At 42.6% G+C, this 26,121-nt stretch overlaps 1 protein-coding gene across 1 annotated transcript in view; it reads left to right on the forward strand.

Moving 5' to 3' along the window:
- The first annotated feature begins 7,649 nt into the window (after positions 1–7,649).
- Positions 7,650–26,121, forward strand: part of LOC139154775 (gasdermin-A2-like) — a 36,955-nt gene continuing 18,483 nt past the window's right edge. Inside the window, exons 1-7 of the mRNA XM_070729747.1 lie at positions 7,650–7,905; positions 13,980–14,198; positions 15,545–15,725; positions 16,268–16,433; positions 16,533–16,617; positions 18,778–18,816; positions 22,692–22,763. Coding sequence (XP_070585848.1) covers positions 13,982–14,198; positions 15,545–15,725; positions 16,268–16,433; positions 16,533–16,617; positions 18,778–18,816; positions 22,692–22,763 — 760 coding nt within the window. The 5' untranslated portion in view covers positions 7,650–7,905; positions 13,980–13,981. The remainder of the gene's footprint in view (positions 7,906–13,979; positions 14,199–15,544; positions 15,726–16,267; positions 16,434–16,532; positions 16,618–18,777; positions 18,817–22,691; positions 22,764–26,121) is intronic.

The raw sequence follows: 26,121 nt of genomic DNA on the forward strand, positions 1-26,121 counted from the left end.
CAATGGTCTCTGCTTATCTTTGAACACTTCTCCATTTCTACAGATAATATTTATATTAGGTATTTATTTACATTCAATTTTCCCTAACTGCATTCACACAAAGCTCTAAATCATTTGGATGGGAGTTAGCAGGCTCAAACTTCACCCCGACAAGACTGAGTAGCTGTGGGTTCTGCCCCTGAAGGACCATACCATCCACCGTTTCCCGTAAGCTGCACGTGTGAGCATGCGCGCACCCCAATATACCCCCGCGCACCCTTTTCCATGGGCGTGCACTCCCCATCCCCCGACCAGCCCGCGGGGGGCGGGGAGGCGCCTGCTGTAGAAGGCGCTGCCCCCCGCTCGCCCGATCCGCCTCCTCTCCTCCTCTTCCGCTGAAAGAAAAGCGCAGAGGCTGCCTGCTTGAGCCTCCCATAGCTCCACCCTGCTTCGCCCTGCCTGTCATCCTCCATTGTGTTTTTGGGGGGGAGCGGCGGGAAAGCCCTGTGCCGGCTAGGAAAGCTGGCTTTCCGGGAAAGCAGCGCGCCTTTTAAACACGCTGCTTTCCTGCACCTCTTTCCTGGGGGGGGGTGGCCTCCTCCCTCCCCCCTGCCCAGGAAAGAGTTGCAAGAAAGCAGCGCATTTGAAAATCGCACTGCTTTCTCAGAAAGTCAGCTTTCTTGGCCGGCACAGGGCTTTCCTGCCGCTCCCCCCCCCCAAAAAAAAACACACAACGGAGGTCCAGGATGACAGGCAAAGCGGGGTGGAACAACGGGAGGCTCAAGCTGGTGGCAGCAGACCTTCATTGTCTTTTCAGCTGGGGGGGGCAGGAGGACCTTCCTGGCTTTCCCGAGCAGCTGGCTTGAGCCTTGTGCCGGTCAGGAAAGACAGCTGCCCACCGGAGATGTGGAGAGAAAGAAGGGAAAAAGAGGGAGGGAAAGAGGAGAGGAAAGAAGTAGGGAGGGAGGGGAGAGAAAAGTGAACGAGAGGGTGAGAGAAAGGGGGGAAGAGAGGAAGGAAGGAAGAGATAAATATAAAGGGAGAAAGAGGGAGAGGGAGGGGACGAGGGGAAGGAAGGAAAAGAGAGAGACAAAGAAAAAAGTGGAAGGAAGAGAGAAGGAAAGAAAGGAAGGGAGAGAGAGAGAGAGAGAGAGAAGATAGGAAGGAAGAGAGAGAGCAAGAAAGAAAGAGAAAGGAGAGAGGAAGGAAGAGAGAGAGTGAGATAGGAAGAAAGCAAGAGAGAGAGAGAGGAGTGGAAGGAAGGAAGAGAGAGGGAGAGAGAAATGATAGAAAAAAGGGGGGAAAGAGAAATGAGAAAATGATTGAGGCAGAGAATGACAGGAAAGAGAGAGAAACAGAGAGAGAAGTGACTCTTGATTTAAAGCATATGGTAAAAGCACTTAAATAATACCAGAGAAAAAAAAACCAGCCCTCACCTGTTTTTATTAATAGTTATGTTTTTGGATTTGCTGGTTGTTTTAGTTTTAATAGTAATAGAGTTTGGTTTTGTTTTATTATTAATCTCTTTTAATAAAAAAGAAGGGATTTATTTTATTTATTCATTCATTCATTCATTTATTTGTACTTCTATGCCGCCCAGTCCCAAGGGGACTGCTGCTCAGACACTATACTTTTCCGGCCACCCCGAAAAAAAATTAGAGGGAACATTGATACCATCTGTCCATCTTTGGTTCTGGGGGAAGAAAGAAATAACCCCCTCAGATTGGGTGTCCTCCTAGATCCCCAGCTGAAACTAGATCAACATCTCTCAGCTTTTTGATAGGGGGATCTTTCCACAGGCTCGCCTAGTGCACCAGCTGTGACCCTACCAAAACCAGGAGGCTCATTGCACAGTCACCCATGCCCTTATCACATCACCACTATGAGGATATCAATGAGAATAAATGAATGAGGATAAATCAGTTTGTTGAAGTTTATGAAAAGGCAGCTGTAAATGAAATAGATGTAGTTGTTAAGGATAGGGGGCAAACAAGCTGCCGGGGGTAGCCAACACCCTAGAGGATAGGCTCAAAATACAGAAAGATCTAGATAGATTATTTATGTGGGACCATAGTAACAAAATGCTCTTAAACGTCGAGAAGAGCAAAGTCCTTCAGCTAGGTAAAAAAAAAACCACCTAGATATGCATACAGCCTGGGAGAAACCCCATTTAGCAGTAGTGACTGTGAAAGAGATCTTGGAGTCTTGGTGATAATCAACTAAACATGAGCCAGCAATGTGCTGCAGCAGCTAAAAAAGCCAACACAATCCTAAACTGCAACAACAGGGGAATACACTCCAAAACTAGGGAGGTATTAATACCACTCTACTACACCCTGGTCAGACCACATTTGGAGTACTGCATTCAGTTCTGGTCACCACACTTCAAAAGAGACATTGAAACTCTGGAGAAGGTGCAAAAAAGAGCAACCAAAATGATTAAGGGACTAGAAACCAAGACTTATGAAGAGAGATTGCGGGAACTGGATATGGATAGCCTAGAGAAATGGAGGGCCAGAAGGGACATCATAGCAGTATACAGGTGTTTGAGGGGTTGCCACAGAGAGGAGGGGGTCATTCTATTTTCCAGGGCCGGTCAAGGAACAACGGCTGGAAGCTGACCAAGGAGAAATTCAACCTGAAATAATTTAATTTAATTTATTAGATTTGTATGCCGCTTCTCTCCGAAGATACAATACAGTGGAACCTCGACATACGAGCAGCTCTACTTACGAGCTACTCGAGATAAGAGCTGGGAGGGGAGCGACATTTTTGTTCGCCTCCCGAGCTCACATTCGGGATACGAGCGCCAAGGAGCTGTCTCCTGAAGCCGAACGCTAACTTCCGCGTTCGGCTTCAGGAGACAGCTGCGAAGCGGCGCGGGTGTTTTAAAACATCGCAGCCGGCCTGGGGGGCTCGGGGGCAAGCCCCCGAGCCCCCCAGGCCGGCTGCGACGTTTTAAAACACCCGCGCCGCTTCGCAGCTGTCTCCTGAAGCCGAACGCTAACTTCCGCGTTCGGCGGCAGCGGGTTTTTTTGTTGTTGCACGGATTAATTGACTTTACATTGTTTCCTATGGTTCCGACTTACGAGCCTCCTTCCGGAACCAATTAGTCTCGTAAGTCGGGGTTCTACTGTATACAATATACAAATCCAATATTAAAAGCAGATAAAAACCCTTATCATAAAAAAGTTTATCACACAACCCAAACAAAACCATACATAACTCGTATTAGCTAAGGGGCATATCAACCTTCCCAAGCCTGGTGACATAGGTGGGTTTTTTAGGAGCTTGCGAAAGGCAAGGAGGGTGGGGGCAGTTATAATCTCCAGGGGAAGTTGATTCCAGAGGGCTGGGGCCGCCACAGAGAAAACTCTTCCCCTTGGTCCTGCCAGACGACATTGCTTAGTCGACGAGACCTGGAGAAGGCCAACTCTGTGGGACCTAACCAGTCGCTGGGATTTGTACAGTAGAAGATGGTCCTGAAGGTATTCTGGTCCGATGCCATGTATGGCTTTATAGGTCATAACCAACACTTTAAATTGTGACCAGAAACTGATTGGCAAGCTGCGGAGTGTTGATGAAACATGGGCATATCTGGGGAAGCCCATGATTGCTCTCGCAGCCGCATTCTGCATGATCTGAAGTTTCCGAACACTTTTCAAAGGTAGCCCCATCTAGAGAGCATTACAGTAGTCGAACCTCGAGGAGATGAGGGCATGAGTGACTGTGAGCAGTGACTCCCAGTCCAAATAGGGCCACAACTGGTGCACCAGGTGAACCTGGGCAAATGCATTCCTCGCCACAGCTGAAAGATGGTGCTCTAATGTTAGCTGTGGATCGAAGGAGGACGCCCAAGTTGCGAACCCTCTCTGAGAGGGTCAGTAATTCCCCCCCGGGTAATGGACTGACAGATGGAATTGTCCTTGGGAGGCAAAACCCACAGCCACTCCGTCTTGTCAGGATTGAGTTTGAGCCTGTTGACACCCATCCAGACCCTAACAGCCTCCAGGCACTGACACATCACGTCCACTGCTTCACTGACTGGACATGGGGTGGAGATGTACAGCTGGGTATCATCAGCATACTGATGATACCTCACCCCATGCCCTTGGATGATCTCACCCAGCAGTTTTATGTAGATATTAAATAGCGGGGGGGGGGGAGGACCGACCCCTGAGGCACCCAACAAAAGAGAGACCTAGAGGTCGACCTCTGCCCCCCCCCACTTACTAACACCAATTGCAAGCAACCGGAGAGGTAGGAGGCGAACCACTGCAGTACAGTGCCTCCCACTTCCAACCCCTCCAGCCGGCACAGAAGGATACCATGGTTGATGGTATTGAAAGCCACTGAGAGGTCAAGAAGCACCTGGACAGAGGACAAGCCTCTAGCCAAATAAGGAAGAACTTCCTGACGGTCAGAGCGATCACAACTATAATTCAATGTTTGGGGAGGGTGAAAACAGTTTCTCCCACCTACTCTGAGGCCTTCTGTAGGCCAGAAATGGCCCATTTCCTGACTTTCGGTGGGTCTAATAGGCCTCTTTTTTGCCCTTCCCAGGCCAGAGGTTTTATTAGAGCTTGGGGAGAGTAAAAATGCCCTCCCCTGCCCCCCAGACCCTCCAGAAGTAAAAAACGACCTCGCAGAGCCTCTGCATGAGCCGAAGGTCAGCTGACTGGCACACATGTGCCCGCTAGAGCTAAGCTAGGGCCAGCAGATATGGCTCTGCATGCCACCTGTGGTACCCAGGCCATAGATTCTCCATCACTGCACTAGGCCAATAAATAATTCTATTTTATTCTCATTAAGTGGCCAAAGTATTTGAGTGTTGGTACTGCCCATGGGGTTTTCATGGTAAAGTTACTGGAGTGGATTGCCATTTCCTTCTCCAATGGATCATGCTTCTATCAGAGCTTTCTGCTAGGACCTGTCCATCTTGGGTGGCCGTGCACTGCACAGCTCATAGCTTCATTGACCTATGCAGGCCATGACAAGGCAGTAATGCAGGAAGAGAAATTGCATCTCATCTTCACACAAAAACGACAGTATATTCAAAAGCGTTTAAAAGGTTGCAAATAAGCCTAAAGCCCTTAGATGGGATGGATTTCAATTCCCTGCTAGCAATTCCTCTTTATATTCCATTAGAAAATGCAGTTGTCAGGAGATGAGCAATGATGTTGCATTGGGGTATGTTAAGAATTTTCCATAAGAGAATGTTTATCAACTCTAGCAACTTTTAAGTGTGTGGATTTCAACTTCGTAGTTGAAGTCGAAGGTCTTAGATTTAGGGGGCTAAGGCAGCACCAGGCTAGAAACCAGGAGAAAGCGCCTCAAGTTTCAGTGACCTTATGCCACATTTCCCCCCAGTCTCTCAGCTTGTGACTTCTTTCTCATCTTATAAGGTTGTCGTTGTGAGGAAAAGAGCAGGAAGGAATAGGAGAGTTGCCAAGGAGATCTGGCAAGGACAAAGATGTATTTATTTTATTTTATTTTATTTATTTGTCAGATATGTATAGGATAGTAGTATAAACATTAGTAAAATAAAAGAGGGCAATAAAACAGTAGAACAGGGACGGTAGGGACAGTGGTGCACTTATGTATGCCCCTTACAAACCAATTAAAAAAGGGAGAGATCGACTGTAGACAGTCTTAGTCTACAGTCTCTTAATCGACTTATTTAAAATTGTCTCTCCTTATCTCATTTATTTTTTCTTCCTTTTAAACTTCCCTCCACAACTCTCTGGGCAGCTTGTTCTAATAATAACTCCACAGAAATATGGGGAATTTAAATAATTTTAAACACACATCTTTAAGATAATAACAAAACTCTTCACTGGTGTTCATATAATCCATTTACTCAAGGTTAATTTAACCATGGTATATTCAACAAGTAGGGGGTTCTAAATCCTGTCACTACCAATGTTGCAATGTCCTGCCTGTCAACAACTACTTGAGCTTCAACTACAACAACACAAGAGCACACAACAGATACAAGTTTAATATTAACTGCTTCAAATTGGACAACTTTAGTAATCGAGTTGTCAAAGAATGGAACTCATTTCCGGACTCCGTAGTATCTTCCCCTATGCCACAACATTTTACCCTCAGACTACCCACAGTTGACCTCTCCAGATTCCTAAGAAGTCAGTAAGGGGCATGCATAAGTGCACTAGTGTGTCTCCCGTCCCCTGTCCTATTGTCTCTCCTATATCTCCTATATCATATCTACTATTCTTCTATTCTAATCTTCTTATAGTACTCTCATATTATCCTTCTATTCTATAATTGATATATTATACAGTATTCCCAAATTTTCACTTCTATTCTTTCTCTAATATATTTTACTCAAGTATAACCTCTATAACCTTCATTATGTATTGTTGTGTATTGGACAAAAGAAAACAAACAAACAGACAAACAAACAAATAAATAAATTATTGGGTCTGTCATCTGCACCTTTATAACAAACAATTGCTACCAACCTTCCTTCCATTGAGGACAAGTCAAAAATTGGGCTTTGAAAATATTTACGGACATCTCACATCCCAGACACAAACTGCTTCAACTCTTACTTTCAAAACAATGCTATAGAGCACTGCACACCACAACAATTAGACGCAAGAACAGATTTTTCCTGAGCACCATCATTCAGATAAACAATTCCCTCAACTCTGTCAAACTATTAATTTTCTCATGATTCCCACCACCCCTCTCCTCCCACAAATAACTGCATGACTGTAACTTTGTTGCTTGGATTCTTACAATTTATATTGACTCCTTCCTAATAAGATTTGATTGTTTATATGCACCGGGACTATCATTAAGTGTTGTACTTTATGATTCTTGATGAACTTATCTTTTCTTTTATGTACACTGAGAGCATATGCACTAAGACAAATTCCTTGTGTGTCCAATCACACTTGGCCAATAAATTCTGCTCTGCTTTGTTCTATTCTATTCTATTCTACTCTATTCTATTCTACTAATACATAAAATGAAAGACTTAGAAGTTTCTTTTACTTGCAAAGTACTCTTGAAAATGCGGTGTTTTCCCATATTATTCACATTTAGACATAAGTTCCTATCATTTTATCAGGAATAGAACTTGCTGAAAACTTGGAGTTCGCTGAACTTTTGGTGCTTGAGATAGAGAATGCACAAACGTGAGAGCCACCCAGACTGAGGTCACCCAATAAATTTAAGGCTTCAGATAAAAAGGGTTTCGAGATGAGAGCAAAACGGTGATACGTAAGAAATAGTCACCTTCTAGTTGTTCTTCCATATTTTAAATTCGTGTTTTTCAGTCTTAACGGATGTGTACATTTCCAACTTACAGAATTTCCGAGCATTTGAACAGTCCTGTAAATGCGTTCCTTTGGATCTTTTGAACGATTTGGAAATCGTTCACTGTGCTTTTATTTACCGCTCTTCCTGCCACATTGAAACAAATCCACGAAAATAATGCATACCTCCTGCAGCTGAATCATCCTGACTTAGGGAAAGTCCCGTCGATCGTGGTAATATTTTCCATTGCTCACACAGGGACTTTCTCAATTTAAGAATCATTAGCGATGGAAGGAACAACCCCTTCTCTGACAATTTCCGCCCCTCCTGAGCTCTTATCTCTAGCCTCCCGGTCTCTTTACCACACAATGCAAAATAAGCTTGTTAATTGCAGCGGACCTTACTTCCACGTAAGATTAGAACACTGCAATATTTTCTAACAACAGAAAAAAACCAATATATCAGGCTTCTTTAAAAAAGAAAGTGGAAGCAAAATAAAGGCGTTCCGTAAGCAGGATTTAGAGAACATTCCCTAATTCTCCTACGTATTCAGCTTCTCATCCCTACAAGTCAAATATTGAATCTCGTTAGAAAATTATTTCACAGCTGTAAGGAGCGCTGTTTAAAGCATAGGCCAAGGTAAGAAAAATTAAGCCTTTTTATTTTAAAACTTTTCATTGTTGGGCGAGGGATTGTTTAATATTATTCTTCCAGTTTCAGTTAAGCAAACTTCCCAGGGACTGGAATGAAGCGGGGGTCCTTTTACTGCAGAAATACAGTGTTATGTATCGCTCCTAGTTTTTAGACTAACTCAACCCGAAAATGATACGAAATAAAATGTAGAACTAAAGATAGTAACCGATGTTTGTAAGGCCGCGGAGATCATCGTGGTTTATACATTGTTTCCTAAATCTGGGTAAATTGCTGCACATCCGACAAAAATGATTTTACTTTGGGTAAGGATACACAAACCCATTACCCAATCACAACAGGGACATTTTGCAGGAGATTTTGGGCAGTGAAGGAAAAGGTTTGGGAAACAAACAAAAGTTGGGAAACTGTACAATACTGGACGCTTCATCTTTTGCTTCTTTTTTAAAGAGTCAGCTATGGTGGATGATAGTATTTTGATACAGAAATCCACTTTCCCCAGCCAGGAAGCCTAAAATTAAACACATGTTGCTGTTGTTTTGATCTAATCCCTAAATCCACTGAAGGTTCCGTTATTTCCAATTCAGGCCAAAGCAATCATTTATTAAATCTGAAGCAATCATCTGCTTATTTTTTTCATCTGTACATACTTTTTATAATGGTTGAGAAACTGCTTTATAGCATGATTCAATGAGAAAACTCAAAAGGAGAATGAAGCAGATTGCATGAACTATATACTTCAAGTAAAGGTACAGTGGTACCTCTACTTATGAACGCCTCTACTTAAGAACTTTTCTAGATAAGAACCGGATGTTCAAGATTTTTTTGCCTCTTCTTAAGAACCATTTTCTACTTAGGAACCCGAACCCAAGAAATTCCCAAGAAATTTGAGAGCGGCATGAAGGCCCGGCCAGTTTCCTGCCATTTCTCCTTTAATCCCGGCCATCTCAGGCCTTTCTGGGCTGCCAGAGGAGGAGGAGGTGGGGAGAAGGTGGAGAGGCAATAGGCGTGGAGGAAAGTGGGACTGCAATTGGCCCCTTTCTTTCTCGCCTTTAGGGAGAGGAATTGTTGCTGCTCTGCCGTAGGGCAGCAGCAGTTTCTCTCCCTAAAGGCGGCAAAGAAAGGGGCCAATTGCAGGGCCGCTTTCCTCCCCACCTCTTGCCTCTCCACCTCCTCCTCGCTGAGCAGCCGACCACGGTGAGTGGACAGGAGATTCGGGAGCTTATTATATCAATCGGTAAAATCTCGTGTGCTGCCGCGGGCTCGTTAAAAGACCTCAGCGGGCCGCATCCGGCCCATGGGCCGTAGTTTGGGGACCGCTGCTCTATGGCAAACAAGCCAAAGACTTATAACCAGTGACTGCTGTTTTCGTGTTGTTTCAGTGCTGTATGAAAAGCTGGAATGTCTTCTCCAGAGTATGAGGCCTGGGTAGGTTGTATAGAGGATAGACTGTTATCCAAGCAGCAGATCCCCTCTCTCCACATCGCTGCACTAAAACACATCTGGTACGATTGGTCCCAGCTGTGTCGCAGGAGTTAGTCCTGAACTTAGACAGGAAAAATCAAATGCAAAGGTATAGAATTAGAGGCATCTGTCTCAACAGTAATAACTATGAAAAGGATGTAGGTGTCTTAGTGGACCGCCACTTGGGTATGAACCAGCAGAATCACTGTCATCATTGTGAAATATCACGAGAAGTGATAGAATAGTGATAGTAAAAGTGAGACATTGACTAATGAGACCGCACTTAGAATGATGTATCTAGTTCTGACTACCTTAAGACAGACAGACTGACAGATAGACAGACACAGACAAGGAAGGAAGGAAGGAAGGAAGGAAATAAATAAATAGAGAGAGAGAGAAGAAAGAAAGAAAGAAAGAAAGAAAGGAGCTGAAACCCTAGAAAAAGTGTAGAGAAAAGCAACAAAGATTGTAAGAGGTCTGGAGGCTAAACTGTATGATGAATAATTAAGGGAGCTACATCTAGCAGCCTAATGAAGAGAAAAACTAAGGTAAAGTGACCAGATTTTCACATTGATAAACTGAGACACCATTGACGGGGTGGTAGTATTGAGTTCCTTGGTTAAAAATGTGGTCTATGAAATAAATAAATAAATTAGTTACCTAAATTACCTGAGACAAGCCAAGGTATTCTCTAAAGCACCTGAGGGTAAGAGAAGAAGAAATGTGTGGAAACTAAACAAGGAGAGAAGTAACTTCGAACTAAGGAGAAAATTCCTGACAGTTCGAACAATGAATGAATCCGTGGAACATCCTGTCCCCAGAAGTTGTGAATGTTCCAAAACTGAAAGTTTTAAAGAAGATGTTGGATACCCATTTGTCTGAAATAGTGTAGGGTTTCCTGACTAAGAAGGGGGTTGGACTAGAAGACCTCCAAAGTCCCTCCCAACTCTGTTGTTATTATTATACAAGGCAGTTAAAAAATGTTTCACATTTTAAAATATCTGTACAAGCTACAAGAGACATCTCTTTAGAGAAACATCTCCCCACCTTGTAGACAGTACTTCCAGAAACCCAGAATAACTATAAACAACTTCTACATCCAGTTCAGGAAATTCTGTACAGTTCCAACACAGATCGGTTTGACATGCCTTGACTGTTAATGAATTGTCTACTTTCAGTCTCTCTAGGACAGTGATGGCAAACCTTTTTTTCCTCTGGTGTCGAAAAAATGTGGACTTGCACTATCGTGCATGTGCGAATGTCCACACCCATAATTCAGTGCCTGGGTAGTGTGAAAACAGCTTCCCCCAGCCCCAGAAGGCCCTCTGGAGACCGGAAACACCCTGTTTTCCAACTTCTGGTGGGTCCAGTAGACTCATATTTCATCCCCCCAGGCTCCAAAGGTTTCCCTGGAGCTGGGGGAGAGTAGAAACGCCTTCCACCATCTCCTGAAAGCTCCCTGCAAGCCAAAAACGCCCTCCTGGAATCTCTGTGCAAGCCAAAAATCAGCTGGCTGACACACACATGCACATTACAGATGAGCTAGGGCAACAGCTCGTGTGCCAGCTGATATGGCTACCTGTGCCACCTGTGGCACCCGTACCATAGGTTTGCCACCACTGCTCTAGGACTTTCAGCTGACTTGCACCTTAAGGAAGTTGTTTTGATTTTTGTTTTGTTTTTGGGTTTTGCAAAAGTAATATCATTTAGCAGCAATTAAAAGTATCTTCAATGAGACTTTAAAAAAATACAATATCCAATTTTTAAAAAGCCATACTTTTAAACATTTGTACAGAAATAAGTTGCTGATTTTTTAAAACTGAAAATATGACATATATACAGGACATTTACAATAAAATTAGAAGGGAATTTGTCATTATCCGACATAGAAACATTAAACATGACCAATTTAATTTGGTTACGTACACGGCTTTGTAAATCCTCCACAAAAAGCCTGGATAGCACATAATCAGATGACAACTCTGCTAAGTATCAAAATGCCACTTAAATAGTTGAGCTAGTTTCAAACTAGATTTTGCTCGCTCTCGCTCTCTCTTCCTCCCTCCCTCTCTCTTTCTCTTTCTCTCTCCCTCCTTCCCTCCCTCTCACTTTTTCTCCCCTCTCTCTCTTCCTCCCTCCCTTTTCTCTCTCTTTCTCCTTCCCTCCCTCTTTCTCTCCATTCCTTCCTTCCTCTTTTTCTCTTTCTCTCTCTCTTCCACCCTCCCTCTCTCTTTCTTTCTCCCTCCTTTCTTTCTTTCTTTCTTTCTTTCTCTCTTTGTCTCTCTTCCTTCTCTCTCTTTTCTCTCTTTCTCTCTTTTCTTTCCTTTCTCTTCCTTCCTCTTTCTCTCTTTCTTCCTCCATTTCTCTTTTTCTCTCTATCTTCTCTTCTTCCTGCTCTTTTTCTTTCTCCCTCTCTCCATTTATCTTTCTCTCTCCCCCTCTCTCTTTTTTTCTCTGTGGAAACCAGCTCTCTGTGGAGCCAGTCAGAGTGTCTGGATGGGCTTCCTCCCTGGGGACTGCAGGAATGGCAGACAGGGGCTCTCTTCATCTCTGCCATGGGACATGGGACAAATTAATTAAAAGCAGGACTGTCCCGCCAAAAGCGAAATATCTGATCACCTTAGACTAAGGGTAAACAGTTATCTTCAACACTTGAGCGGCTACACAGAGAAGAAGGGAGTCAACTTATTTCTGAAAGCATCTGAGGACAGGACAAGAAGCAATGAGTGCAAACTGGTTAAAGAGCCACCTGGAACTAAGGAGAAATTTACTGTAAAAATAATTAGCTTGCTTCCTGCAGCTGTGTATATGCCATTGCTGCAGATTTTCAAGAAAATATTGGCAGCCATTTGCCTTGGGCAGTGGGCTGGGTTAGAAGACCTCCGGTCCGTTCTATCCCTATGATTCTATGATTCAATTATAACTTTCCAGCATTTCCAAACAGCACAGACAGTGATGTGATGGTGGTTGTTATCCAGCAGAACCAGAAGACCTATAACAGTGATGGCGAACCTTTTTCCCCATGGATGCTAAATGGCATGCACACATGCTATTGCGCATGCGTGAGTGCCCGCATCCTAATTTAACGGAGGCCCTCTGGAGGCTAGAAATGGCCCATTTCCCAAATTCTGGTGGGCCTGGCAGGCCTGTATTTCTAGAGCAGTGGTCCCCAACCTTTTTTTGCCCATGCACCACCTAAGCATCTCTAAAATCCTGATGCCCCCCCCCACCGCCATGACATATAATTCTTACTATTCAAAAAGGGAACTCCTATTAATGTGGAGGAAGCCTAAAAGGCCATTAATGTGTTTTAAACAAGGTTCCAATTGCCCCCCCACCCCCATGGGATGTGTTCTGTCGAGCTCTCTGGTAGAATCCTCCCGAAAATGCACAGATACAATTTCAGACGCACACACGTTTGAAAATTCAAAACAATGTTCTTTATACCAAAAATGCAAATAAACTGAGCACTCTTTTTGTATAGCAAAGAGCACTTGTCTCCAAACAAACTGGTAATGTGTACAAGTCCCTTATCAGTTCTGAGATACTTAGCTTGCAGCTGTGAGGCAATTCACAGTCCTTCTTCTTTCACAAAGGGAAACACACTTTGCTCTGGTTTAGTTTCAAAGTGGGGGAAAATCACCACACAAAGGTCAAAGTCAGCAAAGCAGGGACGAAACACAATCCTCCACAATGGCCAAACCCACAGGCTGCTATTTATAGCAGCCTCACTAATTACCACAGCCCCACCCAACCATTTTCTTTGATAATAATATCTCTGTTGTTGTTGCCTATGCATCGCTCTCCGCATGTGTGGCTGTATCATTAACTCTTGTTCCAAATCCAAGGAGGAGCTAGATAATTGATCTCCTTCTGAGCTGTCTGCCCCACTCTCCTCCTCCCTGTTACTCATGTCTTCTTGGTCAGAGGAGCCTTCATCATCAGATTCCACTGGGAGCAAAACAGGCCTGCAGCATGTGGATGTCTCCCCCACATCCACAGTCCTTGCAGGAGCTGGGCCAGAGCTAACCACAACAGGACGTAGGCCCCATGTTGGGAACCAGGGCCCTAGAGGCTTCCCTGGAGCCTGTAGAGGGCAAAAATGCCCTCCTCCATTCCTCCAGTGGCCCTCTGTAAGCCGAAAATGCCCTCCCATAGCCTCTGTGTGAGCTGAAATAAACTGACTGGCATGCACTTGCATGTTGAAGCTGAGCTAGGGCAATGGCTTGTGTGCCAACAGATATGGCTCCGCCCTAGGTTCGCCATCATTGACCTATAAGTTCTCCAAATAACAACTCACTACCCACATTTGGGAAAAGCTACTGTAATATTGTATCAGATTACTTCAAAGTTTTACAAAACAAACAAATAGCAATATATGTTTTAAGCTTAGGAAGTGACAAGGTAACGTGAGAAAAAGATTCTCCAAATTGTAATTCATCAAATGAATGCAATATTAACTAATCATAATGTGTTTGGGTTGGTGAGAACATTTGGGTTTTTCTATTGTTAAACCTGGGTTTAGTATGATGTATGAACTCATTTGTGATTTTGTTTCTTTCCTCATTCCTTTATCTTGGACAAAACTTCTTCTTCAGGTATGGCATTTTATAACGCAACTAAATCATTGGCAAAAATGTTAGACTCACAAGGAGATTGGGTTCCGGTACCCAGCTTGATAGACAATGACCATTTTAAGCCCTTTTACCTGCTACAAAAGAAAAGGAAGACATCGTGGTGGCAGAGCTGTCCTTTTCACAAAACCGGATACCAGTTTGATCATGTGCTGTTATCAGGAAATGACACTTCAAGTCTAGGTAATCTTCAAGTGTCTATCTCATTCATATATTTTTATTCATGGGATTATCTGTCTGTTGCATTTTGAGAAAAGTACAAAAAAATGAAGAGTACATCATTTGTAACACTAACTTTTGTATCAGCTGTATGTTATGTGTTCAAAATGTGTGAACAAAGCTTTCTGAGATTTCCAGAGGTGGAAGGATATGAAAATGAATATTCAGGGACTGATCAGGATCCTTGATCTCATCTTTATGAAAACTGGGGTAAATAGCAAAGTTGAAAAAACCCGATTATCCAAAATCAATTTATGCTGCCTGAAACAAGACCCAGCAAGCAATTTTATAAGGCTCATTTCCTACTACTATAAGGCTAGTGGGATAATATCACAGATATTGTTGAGACTGCCAGTTTTGGACTCATTTTCCCTCCACTGAAGGTCATTTAAGGACGAAAACTGATGCTTTCAGTCTTGGAGAAAGTACCCAACGGTTAATTTTTACACATATAAACACTGCTAGCAAATCAATTAAAACTGATCAAAGGCACTCTTCATAAGTAACACTCTAGATCAGCAATAGTGAATCTTTTGGGTCTGAGGTTTCAAAAATTCTGAAAGTGCTTAATTTGACGGCAGAGGTGGATTTTAAGAGTTTGCAAATGGCAAGGAGGGTGGGAGCAATCATAATCTCCGGGGGGAGTTGATTCCAGAGGGTCAGAGCCACCACAGAGAAGGCTCTTCCCCTGGGTCCCGCCAGATGACATTGTTTAGTCAATGGGATCCGGAGAAGGCCAACTCTGTGGGACCTAACCAGTCGCTGGGATTCGTGCGGCAGAGTTGAAACATAGTGAGGGTAACACTAGCAATCTTTCTATAAACAATCTTGACTTGGTGACAAGTATCACAAGAGGAAACATAGCCCTTGATATCTGTCATCAAAAGTTGCAAAACACTCCATTTATCCCAGCAGTTAATTGTCAAGGTAGATTTGCAGTATCTTAAGCAGAGGGGAACATATTACCTATTGTGAAACAGCTATCTATTATTCACAGACAAAGATAAAACAAGTTCTAGAGCACACCTTCATCTTTCAAAGGCATTTTTCAAGAGATATCAAGAGGTTTAACCTGAAAATATACCAAGTGGCAAGTAGAAGTATTTCCCACTTTCTGGAACTCTTAGTATGAACTATAATTAATTAGATAGTGCTGATTTAGATTAGAAAATGCTTGATTCGATATCAACAGGATCCTTTGCTGCCAGGATTGCCTTTCTCTCATTAAAATAGTAGCCTGCTGCTCATATCTTTGTGTTTCTGTAGTATTTCTTTTGACATCGTGATTTTTGTCAATATTTGTTCTCTAGTTTGCAACAATTCAGAGCCATTCACCATTGAAGACACTGTAGATGGAACACTGAAGGGGGATATTAGTGGAATTCCTGGTACTGAAATAACTGGTGGTGTCAGAATTTCTTATGAAAGGTCTGTAAAGATAAAAAAGATACATGTTCCACCCCAAGACCTTGATTCTTTGATGAAAGAAAAGTAAGTAACATAAACAAGCAAATGAAAAAAGACTCCAGCCACATTTAACATTGTCCTCAAGTTCTCCATTCTTCTAATACAGTACTTTACATGAAGTCTATGATTAATTGACCTCAATTAGTTTTAATTTTAACAATCACATAGCTTTTATACTAGAGAATCTGTATCAAACCTAATCTTTTAGATCTTTCTGTGGTGCATCTACCACCCTACAATTCTAGCTTCCTTATTGTTGCTGGTCTTCTTCTTCTCTTTCTTTCCACCCTTCCTAGTGTTACAGATTTATTCAGGGCTATGTCATTGGGTCCAAAATATAATATAATTTAAAGCCTTTAGACAGCTGTGCATCTTCAACTGCAGCAAGATTTAATTCTTTCCAAACATTAACCATGTATGGTAAAGAACATTGCCCAGAAATACACACAGGAAATGGAAAAGAAATCGACTATATAAGATTACTTATTGCAATGGAACCTATATTTATTGTATTGGGGTTTTGCTCCCCAAAAGTTATAAATTGAATTGCATGTGTTCTTTTTTAGAAAAATCAACACTGAACATCCATTTATTAAACAATCAAAGAAGCTTCAGAGGAACTTATACATGATCACTGCATCAGCAGAAGCTACGGAAATGACACGTTTTGAAGAATCTAACAAAGTGGAAAGCAGCATCTTTCATAAAGCCTACATTAAACTGAGCCTGAAGGTCTGATCCATATAGTGAAGTATGAACTTGAAGGAAAGAAAATGCATCTCTTTTCAGCAAGTTGTTTTATCCCATATTTTGTCTTTTAGGATGCCAGAGATAAGAAAGAAAACAATCACTATTCCAAAGGGATGCATCTTGGCATTCAAACCTAAGAAATTAATTATAGAAAAAGAAACTGTAGGTAAGAGGCCTTTTTTAAAATCCCAGGCATGTGCCAATGAGTAGTTTTCTTAAAATGTTATTTTTCCAGCCAAGCTGAAAGTTTCAAAGATCTAGCAGTCGGCTGATGACAGGAAGAAGTGAGTTGGATAGATATTTGATCTAATAAAGTGCAGCTCTTATGTTCATCCATGTTTTCAAGAAAGGCAAATATTCATATATTTGAATTCAACCTTCTGTTCAATGCAGTATAGTTGCCTATGTCTCCTACTCCCAATCTCTCCACTCCAATTTCCAATTGCTTTTACTGTTAGAGTTTTGTTTATATAATTCATTCGAGTTAATAGGTAATGGTGAAGAAAGATTCTCTCTCTATATCCGATAGTCTCCGTTTGTAATAAAACAGTCACTTTGATATTTATAGTTTGGCAACTCTGTTGTTTGACTCTTTTACTCTCTTAAACTTCCAATACTCTTCTTCGAAGCAGTGGAAGTGATGTGCCGGTGCCTGGAGGCTGTTGGGGCCTGGATGGGTGTCAACAAACTCAAACTCAACCCAGACAAGACGGAGTGGCTGTGGGTTTTGCCTCCCAAGGACAATTCTATCTGTCCGTCCATCACCCTGGGGGGGGAATTATTGACCCCCTCAGAGAGGGTCCGCAACTTGGGCATCCTCCTCGATCCACAGCTCACATTAGAGAATCACCTTTCAGCTGTGGCGAGGGGGGCGTTTGCCCAGGTCTGCCTGGTGCGCCAGCTGCAGCCCTATTTGGACCGGGAGTCACTGCTCACAGTCACTCATGCCCTCATCACCTCGAGGCTCGACTACTGTAACACTCTCTACATGGGGTTACCTTTGAAAAGTGTTCGGAAACTTCAGATCGTGCAGAATGCAGCTGCGAGAGCAATTATGGGCTTCTCTAAGTATGCCCATATTACTCCAACACTCCGCAGTCTGCATTGGTTGCCGATCAGTTTCCGGTCACAATTCAAAGTGTTGGTTATGACCTATAAAGCCCTTCATGGCACCGGACCAGAATATCTTCGGGACCGCCTCCTGCCGCAAGAATCCCAGCGACCGGTTTGGTCCCACAGAGTCGGCCTTCTTCGGGTCCCGTCGACTAAACAATGTTGTCTGGCGGGACCTAGGGGAAGAGCCTTCTCTGTGGGGGCCCCGACCCTCTGGAACCAGCTCCCCCCTGAGATTAGGATTGCCCTCACCCTCTCTGCCTTTCGTAAACTCCTTAAGACCCACCTCTGCCGTCAGGCATGGGGGAATTAAAACACCTCCCCCTTGCCCATGCTGTTTTGTTGATTGATTGACCGTGTGCCTGTTTTTTATATATATTGGGATTGTTTTATGAAATTATTAATTTTAAAGTGTAATTAGATTGGTGGGCATTGGATTTGTTATTGTGTACTGTTTTTTATTATTGTTGTGAGCCGCCCCGAGTTTTCGGAGAGGGGCAGCATATAAATCCAATAAATCTAATCTAATCTAATCATACTATCACCTTCGGAGTACTCACTGCCTCTATCCGCTTATCTGCTTAGTCACTCAAGCTCAGAATTCTCTCTCCTATCCAGTTTCAAATGATTCCTTCTGGTGTTTTTGCCTTCAATCTTAGTCTCTGAGTTACCCAAATGCTATCATGCCTTCTTACACAGATCTCCTTAGTCTAAATCTTTCTTTCACAGCACGTTCTGTAAATCTTCTGATCTCCTAATACAGTATTTCCAAAGTCTTTTTCTCTCACTTTTGTATTTTCCTTAGTCCACAGTTTTTCTTTGAGTTTCAATTATCTTTCCTTACTGTATTTTCTCTTGCTGCAGCATAAATTCTATTTCCTCTTAGTCCTTTTTTAACTTTATTTTTTTTTGTCCTAGAGTTCACTGATGAGCCTTTTAACCTTTACCTTCTCAGCAACATTATTTTAAGTAATCATGGCTTTTCTCTTTCAATCGCCGCTTAGTTTCTGTCTAGAACTTCACTCCTTTTGTCCAAAATTGTTGAAATTTATTTGATTTATTAATTCCAATTTATTAATTCCTATCAGCAGTCTGTTTCTTTTTCTCAGTGTTGTGTTTCTTTGAAACTTAAATAAGTTCTTTGAAAAATTTGCATACAGTATTATTAGCTAGCATAATGTAAACAATTAAGTTTTCCTAATTTTTACTTTAGGTATTTCTTATTACACTACTGATGAATTACAAACTTTTGGTAAGTGTACTTCAGTTATTTTATTTTACTATTTTAATGAATATATTATGATATACCTGAATTCTTTATTCAATTACTGCTTCTTGAGTAGACATCATTATCTAGATCGGGGGTCCCCAAACTTTTTACACAGGGGGCCAGTTCACTGTCCCACAGACTGTTGGAGGGCCGGACTATAAAAAAACCCCTGCGGTTTTCTTAATGCCGCCGCCTTGAGGGAGGAGGAGGAGGTGAAGTGGAGCAAGTCCCGAACTCTTTGCCGATGGGCGTGTGCCGAGCATCTCGGTTGTGGCCTCTCCGCCCCCATCCGCCAGCCCGCCTGACGTGGAGCAGGGAATCTCGGCACCAGCATTAGCGGTGGGCGGGTGCGGGCACAGCTCTTTCTTTCACCCACCACCATCGCCTCCAGCCAAGCCGGCAGCAGCCACCGCAAGTTCCTCGGGCGGGTTCTGCCACTTTCTAATAATCTCTGCACTTTCTACGGCCACCTGGCTGGGCTGCCCAGAGGGAGTGGAAGCTCCCACCCAAGGAACCTGCAGCGATAGCTGCCGGCGGGAGAAGGAAAGAGAGCCGCGGCCGCCCCCGCCTGCCGCAGACGGGCAGGTGCCGAGCCTCTCGGTTATGGCCTCTCCACCCCCATCCCCCTGCCAGCCCACAAGGGGATGGGGAGTGCGCTCGCACGTGCAACATTCAGAATAAGAAAAACCTTCGCCATTCAAAAAAAGAAAAACTAGCCGGCCTCGCACTTTCATCGCTCCCCGCCACCAACTCCAACGCCCGGCTCCATGTAAAATCTCGTGTGCTGCCGTGGGCCGGATAAATTGCCTCAGTGGGCCGCATCCGGCCCCTGGGCCATAGTTTGGGGACCGCTGATCTAGATGAAGGAATGGGTGCTCATTTTTTTTAATTGCCAGTTATGTGGGCATTAATTATTTTATTGGCATGGCTTCATGGCCATATGATGGGTGGGCATGGCTTCATGGTCATGTGACTGTGGATGTAGCTAGAGGATCATATGATGGGGGGGGTGCAGCTGGTTGGTCAAGTGACTGAGTGGGCATGGCCAACTTGCCAGCACTCACATCAAGGGTTAGAGTTAGGATTAGGGTGCCTGGCCTATCTTTCCCTCAAAGGCCTCTACGAGATACAATTTCCTGTCTATTTATTTACTACTAATCCTGTGTTCTTACTTTCTTCTCTCTCTCTCTCTTTTTCTCCCTGCCCTCTTTCCTTTTTATTTTTCTTTATTTTTCTTTCTCTTTTTCTTGTCACTCTTCCTTCCTTCATACCTTCCTTCTTTCTTTCTTTCCTTCTTTCTTTTTCTTTCTTTCTCTGTCTCTCTCTTTCTTTGTTTCTTCTCTCTCTCTCTTTTTTCTCCCTTTCCTCTTTCCTTTTTATTTTTCTTTATTTTTCTTGTCCCTCTTCCTTCCTTCCTACCTTCCTTTTTTCTTTCCTTCTTTCTTTTTCTTTCTTTCTCTCTCTCTTTCTTTGTTTCTTCTCTCTCTCTCTCTCTCTCTCTTAATACCCTATGTGAGCCCTAGACTCCACCAACCACAAATGGATGGCTTCAGATTTTAAAACACTTTTTTAAAAAATACAATAACCTGATCAGTATCTTAATTTTGATCAATTTATTCTTACCAGAAAAATTAAAGCATTTATGAGCGTCAAGTTAATTGTTGTCATGGAATTGTTTAATTAATCTCGTCCATTTTCACTTTCCAACTTTTTACCCACGTGGATTCAGACAAAGGGTACCCTTTCCAATGAATGAGATATTGTAGTTGGGCTCTAAATACTCGGGAGCGGTATTACAAGGGGGAGAGAGGGTGGTAGGATTTGTGGTCTTAATTCAGATTTGTCACCGGTTATAGTAAGCTGCAGTGCAACACTGGGTGGATTTTCCCTAATGTTCTGGGCAATGCAAGCTGTACAGTGACTATTGGGAAGGGCCCTAAGAATTTTGGCCCTAGCTTTTTGCTGGGCAATCTCAATTGGATATATCTCCTACTTGGAAAGTGGGTTGGAGCGGTCAATGCTTGTCAGTTTGCTTCTTGAAGGCTTCGGCAGCATCAGCCAGTGCTCTCTTGGTGTTTTCCCATCCTTTTTTAAAGATTTCCATCCATTCAGCCAGGAACATGGAAGTGGGTGCTTTCATGGGTAGTTCCAGCATGGGAATGAACTCTTGGTCACTGGTGACTTGGAAAGGAGTCAACCCAGTGTTGCTGTGAGCGGCGTTGTTTTACGCTACTTCTGCAAATGGTAGCAGCTCTGCCCAGTCATCTTGTTGGTAATCTACATAACAACAGAGGTACTGCTCCACCATCCCGTTGGTCCGTTCCGCTGCACCATTGGTACTGAGATGGAAAGTTGAGCAAAGTCCTTGCATGGATTCAAACACACGTATGAATTCTCTCCCAAACTTGGCGGTGAACTGTACACCTCTATCAGATACGATCATCTAGAGCAGTGTTTTTCAACCGGTGTGCCGTGGAACATGGTCAGGTGTGCCGCGAGAGGGGGGAGAGAAAGAGAAAGCAAGCAAGAGAGAGAAAGAAAGCAAGCAAGAGAGAGAATGTGTGTGAGAGAGAGAAAGAAAGCAAGAGAGAGAAAGAAAGAAAGCAAGAGAGAGAGAGAGAGAAAGAAAGAAAGAAAGAGAGAGAGAGAGGGAGAAAGAGAGAGAGAGAGAGACACTGAAGGAGAGAGAGCAAAAGAGAGAAAGAGAGAGAAAGCAAGAGAGAAAGAAAGAGAAAGAAAGAGAGAAAGAAAGAAAGAGAGACAAAGACAGTGAGTGAGAGCGAGAAAGCAAGAAAGAGAGAGAAGGAGAGGAAGGGAGAGAGAAATGAGAGAAAAAAGGGGAGAAAAAAATAAATGAGAAAATGACTGAGGCAGAGAATGAAAGGAAAGAGAGAGAAACAAGAGAGAGAGAGAAGTGACTCTTGATTTAAAGCATATGATTAAAAAAGCATCCAAAGAATAAGAGAGGAAAAACCCCAGCCCTCATCTGTTTTTGGAAAGAATAAGAGAAGAAAAAACCCAGCCCTCATCTGTTTTTGGAAATGGTTCAAGAGTGTGTATACACACATGCGCGCGCGCGCGCACACACACACACAAGGGGGAGATAATATGTATAATATGTATTGTCTTAGAGTGTCATTTTGTGTCATTTTGGTTGGTGGCGTGCCCAGGATTTTGTAAATGTAAAAAATGTGCCGCGGCTCAAAAAAGGTTGAAAATCACTGCTCTAGGGCACCCCATGCAAGCGGTAGATGTGCTTGATGAACAATTTTGCTAAGGGTCTTGCAGATGGCAATCCAGAGCAAGCGATGAAATGGACTTGCCTAGAGAACAAATCAACAATCGTCCAGATCACAGTGTTGCCCTTACGGTCTGGGAGTTCCACTATGAAATCCATCACAATCTCTTCCCAGGGTTTACTCGGATCAGCCACCTGCTGTAGGATTCTAGTGGTTTTCTTGGCTGGTGTTTCTTGGTGGCAGAAGTAGCGCAGCACTTCACATAGTCCTCCACCTCTGATTTCATTTTTGGCCACCAGAACTGGCTCTATGTCAGGTGGACCTTTTTCAGGAACTCAAAGTGTCCACCCAGCTTGGTTTTGTGGCTCTGCTGGACCACTTGCAATCTGAGTATGTATAACTTGGACCCCTTCCACACAAATCTTCTCTCATGGTTAAAATATCCTTGTTATCATTAAGACAGGGATCGCTAGGCAGAGCTGCCTTAAATTTATCTTAAAAATCCATGTCGCATCTGCTTTAGGAGAGGAGGTTCCATTCATTGCCCAGGCTGACAGCATTGCTTTAAATGACATTCAGACCAGATCAAATCAGGCTTTTTTCTTTCTTTGCATGAAGGGAGAATGCAGATTAAACAAGGAAAAGGAGCCTCAGGTCCCTACAGACCAGTGCTGATGGGTTGCACATTGGGTATGTATCTTATTTTCATCAGACTGCTACCTCTTTGGGGCTAAGCTTTTTGCAGCATGGAGAGGAACAACAGCACCCATCACAATTCAAAGTGTTGGTTATGACCTATAAAGCCCTTCACGGCATCGGACCAGAATATCTCCGGGATCGTCTTCTGCTGCACGAATCCCAGTGCCCGATAAGGTCCCACAGAGTTGGCCTTCTCCAGGTCCCGTCGACTAAACAATGTTGTCTGGCGGGCCCCAGGGGAAGAGCCTTCTCTGTGGCGGCCCTGGCCCTCTGGAACCAATTCCCCCCAGAGATCAGAACTTCCCCCACCCTCCTTGCCTTCCCTAAATTGCTCAAGACCCACCTATATCGCCAGGCATGGGGGAATTGAGACATCTCTCTCAGGCTTATATAGTTTATGTATGATATGTTTGTGATGTATGATTTTTAAATGATGGGTTTTTAGATAATTTTTAATATTAGATTTATTACAATGTATACTGTTATTGTTGTTGTGAGCCGTCCCGAGTCTTCGGAGAGGGGTGGCATACAAATCTAATAAATTATTATTATTATTATTATTATTATTATTATTATTATTATTATTATTATTTGTAATTAGTCCAGGAAGACACACACCACACGATAAAAGGAAAACCCAAAAGTTTTTATAAACAGAAAAAAAAGAAACAGCTCCCTTTTTAAATGTCAAAGGCATTTTCTGGTACACATAAGGCACAGGTTAAATGCAATCCAATTGCTCACCCAATAACTGGGAAGTCCAGAGAGTCCACAATCTTGAACAGCACAAAAACCACGATCTTGACAAAACAATGAATCAGATAAACTGTCACAAGGCTAAACCAGCACGCTGTTCTTTTTATCTGTAGCACTAATTACAACAGCCCCACCCAACCACAGGTAGCCTCATTTACTCTTGTAATAATCCTTCAGTTGTTGTCTCCTATGCATCACTCTACGCATGCGTGGATGTGTCATTAATTCTTGTTCAGAATCCAAGAATGATACAAATGATTGATCTCCTCCTGGGCTGTCTGCCAAACTCCCCTCTTCCCTGTCACTCACGCTTCCTTGTCAGAGGAGGCTTCATCGGCAGATTCCATCGGGAGCAAAACAGGCCTGCAGCATGTGGATGTTTCCCCCACATCTACCTGCACATTCCTTGGGGCAGGAGCTGGGCCAGAGCTAACCACAACTATTATTATTATTATTATTATTATTATTATTATTATTATTATTATTATTATTATTGCCTTGGCTGCTACTGCTGCTGCCCTTCCCCCACAGAGGTCCAGCAAAGCCTAGCCAACATGGCACGTCCACTCTGGGATGCTTTCTCTTTCCCCTCCCTGGGATTGCCCTAAGTGGTGGCTCATTCCTGCCCTGTCCTGCCAATGTCACACAAAGCAAATTATTTTTTTTAAAAAAGATTTTTATTGAAAGTTTTTTAAAAAGCTGACGCTTCTGACGTATAAAAAGAAAAAAACAATGCATAGAAAACAAAAAACTGAACAACAAAAAGAAAAAATGCGCACACACAAACACACACATATACATATATAACTACCGGATCTTACAACTCTGCATACCTAAACCAGAAAAAGAAAAACATCACAGATCTATCTTATCTTCCTTTTATACATGAATACTCATCGTCTAACTCAGTGTTTCCCAACCTTGGCAACTTGAAGATATCTGGACTTCAACTCCCAGAATTCCCCAGCCAGCATTCGCTGGCTGGGGAATTCTGGGAGTTGAAGTCCAAATATCTTCAAGTTGCCAAGGTTGGGAACATTGGTCTAACTTATGCAATTATACGTATTGTTTTCCTTTTGTACTTTAAAATTTTAACAAATCTCATTCATCATAGTCATAATAATACTGGTAGCAACATATCCCCAAAACAATGTTGACTATTGATTATAATCGTCCCTTCACTTCTTATTGCTCAATCAGTCTGTATTCTGCCAGTGTCACACAAAGCAAATTAAAGGCAGCCCTTCTCTCTCTCTCTCTCTCTCCCACCCCACCGACCACCCACCCTGCTTCCCTTTTATTCTCTTCCCTCCCCAAGCCTCACAGTGGCAGAAGGGTGAAAAGAAAAAAATGGGGTGGGGCTCTGAAGCTTCTAGAGGGAGATGTCCTTGTGTGTCTATGTATGTGGCGGTGCTGTGAGGAGAGCCAGGCAAGGGAGCCTGGCTGCAAAACGATAGCCCCTTTCCTGCCTCTTCCTCCCCTTTCCTGCCTCTTCCTCGTCCTTCTCTCTTAACACAAATTGTAGTGGCTTTGCCAGGTGGTCAGCAGCAGAGAAAAGCCAGTAAACTGCCGGCAGCCTCAAATTTGCAGTTTATTATTTTTTAAATATTTTTTATCTCCAATACATTATTTATTATTTATTATTTATTATTTATTATTTATTATTTATTATTTATTATTTATTATTTATTATTTATTATTTATTATTTATTATTTATTATTTATTATTTATTATTTATTATTTATTATTTATTATTTATTATTTATTATTTATTATTTATTATTTATTATTTATTATTTATTATTTATTATTTATTATTTATTATTTATTATTTATTATTTATTATTTATTATTTATTATTTATTATTTATTATTTATTATTTATTATTTATTATTTATTATTTATTATTTATTATTTATTATTTATTATTTATTATTTATTCATTACTTATTACTTATTATTTATTAGATTTGTATGCCGCCCCTCTCCGTAGACCCAGGGCGGCTCACAACAATAACAAAGACAATGTAAGAACAAATCTAATAATTTAAAAAACACTAAAAACCCCATTATTAAAAGCAAACATACACACAAACATACCATGTATAAACTGTATAGGCCCGGGGGAGATGTCTCAGTTCCTCAATGCCTGACGGCAGAGATGGGTCTTAAGAAGTTTACGAAAGACAAGGAGGGTGGGGGCAGTTCTAATCTCCAGGGGGAGCTGGTTCCAGAGGGTCGGGGCCCCCACAGAGAAGGCTCTTCCCCTGGGTCCTGCCAAACAACATTGTTTAGTCGACGGGACTCGGAGAAGGCCAACTCTGTGGGACCTAACCGGTCGCTGGGATCCATGCGTCAGAATCCCATTTAAGAGGACATTTTCTCGACCATTATGTCTCTACATTCATCATGAAAGCAAGCAAAAAGGAGAAGTGAAAGAGAAAACCACAGACACAACAGAAATAGAATGTACATAACCCATCCCACCCCTGCTGTTTCACTGACAGCTTAGTTTAAATTTATCGGTTTATCATATGGTGAATACACCCATCTCTGCCAGGTTGGTGAGTGGGGTGGGGGGATTTCCCGGT

Source organism: Erythrolamprus reginae, chromosome Z (assembly GCF_031021105.1).
Source record: "Erythrolamprus reginae isolate rEryReg1 chromosome Z, rEryReg1.hap1, whole genome shotgun sequence".
NCBI lineage: Eukaryota > Metazoa > Chordata > Lepidosauria > Squamata > Dipsadidae > Erythrolamprus > Erythrolamprus reginae.